Below are 9,584 nucleotides of genomic sequence, written 5' to 3'. Positions count from 1 at the left end.
GTCTTCATAACCCTCCTTGGGACTTCATCGATGCAAGTTGTTTTGATCAAATCGGACCCAACAGATGTGATCTACACCATTCATTTAGTGAAGATCAAAGTTTAAATCATCAAAATAAGATTTGTGTACATGATTTTTTGGCGATTAAAAATCAACACGGTTGACAAAACACAAAATTTTGTGACTTGAAAGATTAAATTTTTTTGTTGAAAAAAATATGATCCAAGGGTTGATTCTTATCAAATCAACCATACTGAATACACCTATAGGATCAGATTTGATCAAAACAATTTGCATCATGAGATTTAAGAGGGCCACGAAGATGGGGGATGACATAGGGGATGAGTGGAACCCAACTGACCACCACCGTGTGTTGAAGGGAACATGGATGGCATAGATCCAGACATGTCCATCGCAAAGCAGGAACCTCAGAGATTTACTTGGAAGTCGGAACAAGTAATAATACAGCTGAAACAAGTGACCACGCACACCCTTAGCTATGACATACGGATACAGATTACTTATAGATCACCTCAAAAAAATGACAATCATACATGGAAACCTAAACGAACAAACTAAATAACCATACAAAAGGCGCACTAGCATTGGGGATTAAAAACATCAACGATAATAAGCCATGTGTCTCGATGATCTGAAGGGGGAACCATCAAAGGGAGAGGCCCTACTCACTTGGCTTGTGGGTTTTAAGACCTTCCTCTTGTTCTTGCTCTCACTCCGCAGCCACGATTCTACAACGGAAAGCAGGTTCTCGGTGTTTCTCATTTCTTTCAGATCGGAGAGCTTCTCGACACGCCTCAGGTCACCATCTTCAATGTAGGCCACATGAGTGGCCCACGTTTCCAAACCATCAAATATATGGGTAGCATAAACAACGGTCGCCCTTCTCTGAGAGAAAACTTCAATTAGCTTGAAATCATATAGAATTTCTCCAACCCGCAATATAATCAACAAACATACGTGCAAAGTGCACATAAAGAATCACGCAAGCACATGGATGAATTATAAAGTAGGAAGCTACAGTGTTCTTATTTTCCCTCCCCTGTTCAGTTTTTGCTTAGGCCTCGTTTGTTTCATTTGCATGTAAAGGAAAGGATTTACATGGGATGGGCACAGATTTCTAAAAAAATCCTGCCAGCTCAGTCCATGTGAAAGCTTTCATAGGAGGGGAGGAATGGACGGATTTACACAAAAAGTAGCAGGTGGTGGAAAAAACTAGAGCCCACTTGTGTCAGCATGGCACTTTGGTGTTTGTTTCATTCATGGTGGGAAAAGATAATATCAGGGTTGCCAGCTCAGCACTTTAGCATGTAAGTTACATGAAAAAAAATGAGGCCTTTGGGTCTGTTTGTTTCATTCCCATTAAGGGAAAGGTCTTTCATGAGAAGGGGCACGAAATTCTAAAAATCCTGTCAGCTCAGCCTTCCCATGATAAAGCTTTCATAAGAGAGAAGGTACGAAAGGATTCACATAAAAAGTGGTAGGTGGTGGAAAAAACTGGGGCCCACTAGTGCCAGCATAGCACTTTCCCACAATGATGATTTCATGGTTGTTACATTCATGGTGGGAAAGGGAAAAAAAAGGATTGTCAGCTTAGTGCTTTCCCATGAAAGTAGCATGAAACAAACAAGCCCTTAGAAAAAAAGTAGTTCACATTATCCACACCTGTTCACACTCTTCCTTGAAAAAATCAAGCAAATCCATCCGTGCAACAACATCTAAGTCCACGGTGACTTCATCCAATAGCAACACCTGTAATTTAGCAAAGCGAATGTAGTTGAGTCATATAGATATAGAAAAAGAACCCATGTTCATCAACTAATTATGCTCCCACTTTGATGAAATAGTCAAGCTAAAAGGATAATAGAGAAGGCCAAGATTAATTAGACCATCAGCATTAACAGATTTTTTCATTTATCCATGCATTTGGCCTTGAAATGACAAATTTCATCTGCTGAGAGCTCTGAACTTCATATTGCTATTTATGGTAATCCCATTTTACCAACATCAAATGAAGATGTGTGATTGTCGCCCATTGGGCCAGCCACAAAGTGATAAGTTTCTAAAGGTCCTGGACACACTAAAGCAACCCCACATCCTCACAAGTACATGCCTCAAGGTGTATTCCTTTCCTTTTCCTCCCCTAATAGTCAACCCATGGGTTGCCCCTAATGGGATTTGATCCCAATATCCTTCATTAAGAGTACAAATCTAACTAGCACTTGGTGCATTCGTCAAATGAGATTAGAAATTTTATCTATTATAATTACCAACTTGAGAGTACCTCAATTTCGACAAGGGCTTCTGCCAAGATAGAACACTACCCATCACCATAGATTAGCTACACATGAAAACATCAGAATAACACTTTACGGGCAAATGCATATCTTCAGGTTGAGACAGAACAGACAAGTGCACACAATATGTCTTAGTATTGGACATGGTAAAAAGCCTACCACGGATAAATTCAAGAAAACATCATGAGACTCGCCACTTGAACCATTTGCAGAAATGGATAAAAATTCAGGTTACTTGGATAACAAAACATCACAAGTTGCCCACCCAAGTCCATCAGGGTCTTGGATGCTAACATTCTGAATGTGTGACCAAGGCCTCTTTTGAACAATAACATATCGCAAACCATTTAATCAAGTATATGAAGATCCAAATCACACAGCAACACCTAAAAAAATCAACTAAGCTCATAGGGACTGAATCATAACCAGAGGAGTTGACACTCAAACTTACATTTCATGCATATATTGGATTTAGCTTAGGAAATCAGTTCAAACTGTTGATATAATTTGCACTCCTGAAAGCCGCTTTTTGCTCTTCTACTTGTACAATAATATTAGTAACTACAACATATGCTGGTGTTCATACCATAATGGCTTACCTTGAAAGGATGAAGAAGCCCCATACATATTTGAACTCGACGGCGCTGCCCATCAGACACTTTATGCATCCGCCACTGCAGATCGATGTCGAGCAGCTCAATCAGCTTCTCCCTCCTAACAGGATCTATCCCTTCAACTGCAAAGAAAAAATAGAAACAAACAAAGGGAAATTAAAAGAAAACCAGATGATCTAGCACAACCCATTCCTCTAACTCAATTAGTGACATATGGTCTTCAAAAAATAATGGAAGACAAGAAAGGGGCTCCCACATCAAATAGCACTTGCAAGCACACATACACACACAGGTCATAGAGAGAGAAAAAAAAAGATAAAGAAAAGAAAAAGAGGGATTCCCTCATCAAAGAAAAAGATGGGTGGCTCACATTCCATATGATTATCCAGGTTCCTCAAAATGACCATTAAATAAAGCAGCTTGGAGATATCAACAGTTGACTCTTTGCAAAATATTTAACTCAAAAATAATCCAAAGGGAAAACCAGAAAGAAAAAGATGGAATAAAAAAAAAACTGGCTTCCAAATTATGCATATCAGCAATAGCATACCTCCAAAAATCATATGTTCAGCTGAGAAATCACCTTGCAATGGAACCTCCCCCTGTAAGTATATGAAATGAAATACAGTAAGTCATCCAATTACAAATTAAATTCATGCAATGCTTTGGAAAGAGCACTTTGAAGAAGCAAGGCCAATGTTTTAGCCCTACTCATAAGTCTACCTCTTTGAAGCAAAATGAATTACCCAAAAGGAAAGTACCAGTCAGCTACTTATATCTAGATTAATATTTTAGGAGCCATATGAAGCCCTAGTATCTGGGCATTCGCAACCAACCTTCAATCCCATATGAATGAAATGAATTATAGTGCGACCAGCACAAAAGTTGAGGTTTAAATTGCCTAATCATGATTGCACACCCAACTTTTTTCTCGCAACATAAGTTTGGACAATATCATGCCAGCATTCAGATTCCCTAGCTAATTGATATCACAAGACAAAATTAGCAATGAACGACCAGAGTATGGGGCCAGCTACCAAAAAACTTTAATCAAGCTAGAGACATCAGGCGACTGACACCAACCATCTAAAAAATTATAATCTATACTTTATACTTGTCTTTACATAACATGGGCAAGAATTTCTCACAGCATGCACCTTTTAGAAGGATACCACAATTTGAAAAGCAAAATTTTAATAAATACGAAAGAACTTTTTTAACAAAGATTTTAATCAGAAAAAAAAACAAAGAGTGAAGAATAGCTATTTTTTCTTTATCTAAGAAATTTGCATCAAAGAGAAAACAGAGTTAATAATAGCATTAAGAAGTCAATACACCGTTGTGAAGACTAAAAGGCCAAGTGATCATTTTTCACTAGCAGAGCTTGTGACATTCAATGAGGATTTATTGAAAATATAGGTCCAATCCCACATCAGAATATAAAACAGGTTTCCAAGACTCATGGTTCAGAATATCACAAGTAGGATGCCTTTTTACATGTGAAAGTTACATTTAAGTTGGATAAAACCCAAAATAGAGACCATGGATATGCATTTAAAGCTAAAGTATAGTATTTCACCCATTCACCATGTATTATTTTCAGAAATAAAGTGAAACAAAAAGAAAGATTGCATCAAAATCATAGAATAGTTGCAGTGAACTTACAGCAGAACCAATAGTCTTACTCCATGAACCTCCCAAATAAGCAAGATCACCACTACAAACAAGTTGTGTATCATGAAAAGCAGAAGAATTGAGCACTCTTACTACATCTCTGCCTCCCACCATGTGCTTTCCTGCTAAGATTTTTAACAAAGTCGTCTTCCCTGTCCAAACAAGGGAACGAAAAACTGTCAGACCAGCCCTATTTTGAAAGATTTGAAATTTGAATATCAGAGACATCGTTTCTTGGAGTCAAGGAGTGAGTCATATCATCATAAATATCTAAACGAGAAACTCAAAATGAAGCATTTTTTGCAATAGATGGTTCTTACTCAGGAGAGTCAGGATAGTTTGTACATGTAACACTTGCAAGACCTCATCTCCTGGCATTAGAGAAGCAAAAGAACAACCATTGAGTGAACAATACCCAATGACCGCTTCAATGCGGGGCTCGGAAAATTTTTTATTGTTTTTACACTATTTTAAGCAATTCATCCTTTGCTCCCCTGTTCCAAAGTATAACATAGCTTATCCTCAAATTTCCACTTGCTTTCATTTCTCACTATTCATTATGTCATGTCCATGCTATACTTTTTTGTCCGTTGACCTTGAGCCCCTGTACCACCAATCATCCCTTATTTTTGGCTGTCCAAAAAACCTCTCTCTACCACAAATTCCACCATATATGCATCATTAGGCTCACAATAAATATAGGATTCCAAACCCAATGGAAGCACATGCAATAACAAACTCATAGAAATAATATCCAAGAATGGCATTAAGCATTAGAAGTGAATATTATAAATGAAACTAAGTGACACAAACATCCAAAACCATGCAAACCAGTGACAATTTTTCATCAATCAAGAAGCACTGTGTAGATAGAGGCAATTTTTAAAAAGCATTCCCTTTTAAATTCCACAGTGATGTTTTGCCTTGATAGAGGCAAGGGTATTTTGGAATTTGGATCACACACACACACAAAATGCAATTATCATGTTTTTTTAAGGTATCTAGTGTCAGAAAAAGTATCACACAGCTCTGCTAAACTTATTTGAGAAATTACATATTCAGAAGGTTCACTAAGTTAAAGATTGAAAGCTAACAAAAAGGAAGAAAAATCACTGTCACTCTAGTGTTGAAGCTATAGCAACTGCTACCAACTAAAACAAGTACCCAGTCAACTGCTACCAACTAAAACAAGTACCCAGTCAATGGTTAATGAAAAAAAACGGTAATTTTTTCAATCACATAACACAGACATATCCCAGTGCCGATACCAGTGACGAGAATAAGATTGCATACTCGAACTTACCTATGCTAACACCCCAAGTAACAACTCCACAGCATTTACATAAAGAAACAACTGAAACAAGCAAAAACCTTAAACAGACCATGAGGGAAGCCAGATTTCCAAACGCTTGCATTTTCATTCCGAACTTACTCAGAAACTCGGAATATTGTGCAATGAATGGGAGCAAAGAGATCAAATATATTTAGCCTAACACCATAGAATTAACAATCTACCCGTTTGTACCATCAGAACAAGCAAAATTGTAAGAAAATGACCCGGTTGGATCTTCAAACTCCAAATTCGTATTAAGCTAAAAGCCTAAACCTACAATCGGGGAGGAAGGAGGTATATGGGTGTGGTTGGGGGTGTAAAGAATAAGAAGAAAAACAGACAAGTGGGAAGGCAGGAAAAAAAAAACAGGAAACGGAAGGCAGGAAATCAGGAAACGAGATCCGTCAGCACATGAAGTAACTGTTCCACAGTGTTTGATGATACGATAAACCGAGAAAAAAAAGTAATATTGGAGCTCAAAAATCAGTTCCTCGAAAAAAACTATACTTAATCGAAAGCCCATATCAAGTTACTGGACCCGTTAGCTTCGATGAGGAGGCAACGGGAGGCAGGAGAAATACTGAGATCGAAATCAAGCAATCAGATCTGTCAGCACAGTTCCACAGCCTTCGATGAAAAGAAAACACGCTTCCTCGATCGAAAGTTAAAATTCAGAGACATCCAAAACCAGAAATCAGAGAAAATTGAGAGCTGTAAATCAAATCTCTAGATCCATTAGTGCCGATGAGGAAGCAAGAGGAGCCAGGAGAGATACTTGGATTGAAATCGAGTAACCTGACCCTTCAGCGAGCAAAGCAACCGTTCTATGGTGTTCGATGAAACGGATAAACAATAAACCGTAAAACCGAGCCCTGAACCCGCTTCCTTCGCCAAAAAATCTCAGAGATGGCTAAAACCACAAATTAGAGCAAATAGAGCGCGAGAAATCGAGAGAGTTACCGGATCCGTTAGCGCCGATGAGGAGGCAACGGGAGCCAGGAGAGATGCTGAGATTGAAATCAGCGAAGAGAAGCGGTTGGTTCTCGTACGCGAAGTTAAGTCCCTTCACGTTGATGCTGTAAGCATTGCCCTGTCTCTCCTCCCCTTCCATTACCGCTTGCTCCGACGCCCTTCCCATCTATCATCCGCCCTCTTCAGTTTTGAAAGCGCGCGACGTCGCCTCACCGGCGCACTCTTCGCTCCCGCGCCTTTTATAATTTTAGGTATGCGCCACACGAACCGAACACGAAGTGTTCGAGCTCAAGCTACAGGAACCGGGTTCAAGCTGGTTCGTTTATATATATATATATATATATAGAGAGAGAGAGAGAGAGAGAGAGAATAAAAATAATAAGATTTAAACACAAAGACTCACTATGCTAAAGCTCAACCTGACTCGTTTAGTATATGATGTAATTTTAACTCTCTCTCTCTCTCTGATCGGTGGTCACGCTTCATGCGCGTAACCTCAATGATTTCATAGCGTGTGTTTGACGTGGACTCACCGAATCCACATTGCAATGAACGCAGTAGGTGGACTCCCTTTGATTTATTCATTGTTTTTTCTCTCCTTTACTTTCAATTCTTCATTTACTGGTGATCTTATCGATTTGCTTTTTGACAATTTTTGAATGGTGGAAGGGTGAGAATCAAGGGTTTGCATTCGGTGAGTGTTTGAGGAGATTCACGGATACGTTTAGGAGGAGGCCCATGAAGCGGCTGAAGTGGACTTGGGGAAACTGGCTCGCCCAGCTTCGCCCTATTTGGATCGGGGATGGAGGATATGAAACAGAGAATGGTACGAGGATAAAGGTTAAAATCAAAACCGGTGTGGGGATGAAGCGGGGATGAGCTTACTCTTGCCCTTGCCCCACCCCCGATCTCTGTTAAGAAAATTATCATTATACTCTTATACATATTACATAATCTCACACACACACACACACATATATATATATATATATATATATATATATATATATATATATATATATATAACCCAAACTTAAAATATTTTCTCGAATCTTTTATCCTCCTTCCTCTAACAAGTTGTGCAAGCGCTCATTTTCTTCCTCTCCTTCCTTCAACGGCGTAAGGCGACAGCAACAGAAGAACCAGGTAAGCGAGGCCACACCCCACCTCACCCCGTTTGGACCAGGGATGGAGGACATAAAACAGGGAATGGAGGTTAAAATCAAAACTTGTGTGGAGATGAAGGCAAGGATGGAGGGCAAAATTTTGAGATGGGGCAAGGGTGGAGACCTAAAAGTTTAAAATGGTAATTTCTCACAAAATTTTTAAATCGTGACAAATATTACGATATTTATGTTTTTAGCAAATATTTATCATGAAAACCCCCAAGATTTTTATTTTAAAATATGTTTTATTTATATTTTCTAATAAAATTTATTTTTATACTTTTTAATTTATTTTTTACTACAGATATTTTGCCAAAAAATGTGAGATCTATGAAAGTTTTCAAAATCTCCCATATTTTTTATTGTTGATATTTTGTTGTTCTAAACTTTTGTCACTATGGTCTTAGGCTAAAACCTTCCCATCCTCATATCTCAAGTTTGATTTAGAAAATGAATTTGAGGATCTCTGGTTGAGATTGCTAGAATCTTGCAATGTTGTAAGATTTTTTTTTTTACAAAGAAAGCTCGGGTTAAGCAGACCCCTACCAGTTATACAACTAATATCATTGAGATTCGAACTTACGGCATCCCAACACAAGGTAAAGTGCATTAAATGCTCCTACCAGACAAGCAGAGCCCCTGTTGGTAACGCAGTAGTAAGTAATTTAACAAAAACTATGTAACAAATATAAAAAATATTATGAAGTTAATATTTTCAGAAGCCAATGTAAAATATTGAGAGGAGGTGCTGCCCCCCTATGGGCCTCACTCAAGTGACATTTGTCACTTGAGTTAAATAAAAAAATTTGATTTTTTTATGACACTTGTTAGTTTTTATTACTTTTGTATTTTTTTCTGACATTTGTTGGAAAGAGAAAAGGGTTGGGTGTCGCTAATGTCACTTGAGTTAAATAAAAATGATTTTTTTATGACAAGTCATTTTTTTATTACTTTTGTATTTTTTTTGACATTTGTCAAAAAGAGAAGGGGGTTGGATGTCACCTCCTCACTGTGAGATGACACATGGCAGCCCATGGTTTTGGGCCTATGGTTTTTCAAAACCATGGTCTTTGAAATAAAATAATATAAAATATTATATTTTATTTAATTTCCTATTTTTTTATACCTAGACTACCCCTGTTTAAATCTCATATTTCAGAAATGCCATATGGAAATTTGAAAGTTAATTTATTATCATTTTATAGTTCAAAAATTTACTAGGCCCGCCATTAGGGTGAAAATTATCGGTTTACCCCTGATAACTTTATTAATTCCCTAAAAATATCCCTAAAAGAAAAGTTATCATTTTATCCTTATATAGTTGGAGATTTTACCAAAAAATGCCACTAGCTTAGAAAATTACCATTTTTCCCATGACAATTTAATTTATTATAAAAATATCCCTGAATTCCATATTTTGAGCAATTCTCTACTTGATTTTATCAAGATTTCAAATATAAGTTCAAGTTTTCACTTCAATCAATACTTAACTCAAAAATTTAGGTTTTAA

The 9,584-nt window shown here is 37.6% G+C and overlaps 1 protein-coding gene across 1 annotated transcript; it reads right to left on the bottom strand.

Annotated features, from left to right (window-relative positions):
* Window positions 1-493: 493 nt before the first annotated feature.
* Window positions 494-7,129, bottom strand: LOC149813968 (ABC transporter I family member 19-like). The gene is made up of 6 exons (XM_089991648.1): window positions 6,897-7,129; window positions 4,595-4,755; window positions 3,480-3,531; window positions 2,915-3,051; window positions 1,684-1,770; window positions 494-906 (listed from the first exon to the last, which is right to left on the bottom strand). The coding sequence occupies exons 1-6, from the start codon at window positions 7,072-7,074 to the stop codon at window positions 622-624; spliced, it is 900 nt and encodes a 299-aa protein (XP_089847774.1). The 5' UTR covers window positions 7,075-7,129; the 3' UTR covers window positions 494-621.
* Between the last annotated feature and the right edge of the window lie 2,455 nt (window positions 7,130-9,584).

This window comes from Nuphar pumila, chromosome 16, assembly GCF_984573655.1.
Source record: "Nuphar pumila chromosome 16, dmNupPumi1.hap1.1, whole genome shotgun sequence".
NCBI lineage: Eukaryota > Viridiplantae > Streptophyta > Magnoliopsida > Nymphaeales > Nymphaeaceae > Nuphar > Nuphar pumila.
This window is presented reverse-complemented; position numbering and strand designations above follow the sequence as displayed.

Bases quoted from the DNA above. Each gene is read 5' to 3' on its own strand.
- LOC149813968 (XM_089991648.1), bottom strand. From the start codon at position 7,074: ATGGGAAGGGCGTCGGAGCAAGCGGTAATGGAAGGGGAGGAGAGACAG. The intron at 4,756-6,896 runs GTAACTCTCTCG...TTGTTTGGACAG, and splicing joins CATCGGCGCTAACGGATCCG to GGAAGACGACTTTGTTAAAA. The intron at 907-1,683 runs GTGTGGATAATG...GTTTTCTCTCAG, and splicing joins TCAAGGAAGAGTGTGAACAG to AGAAGGGCGACCGTTGTTTA.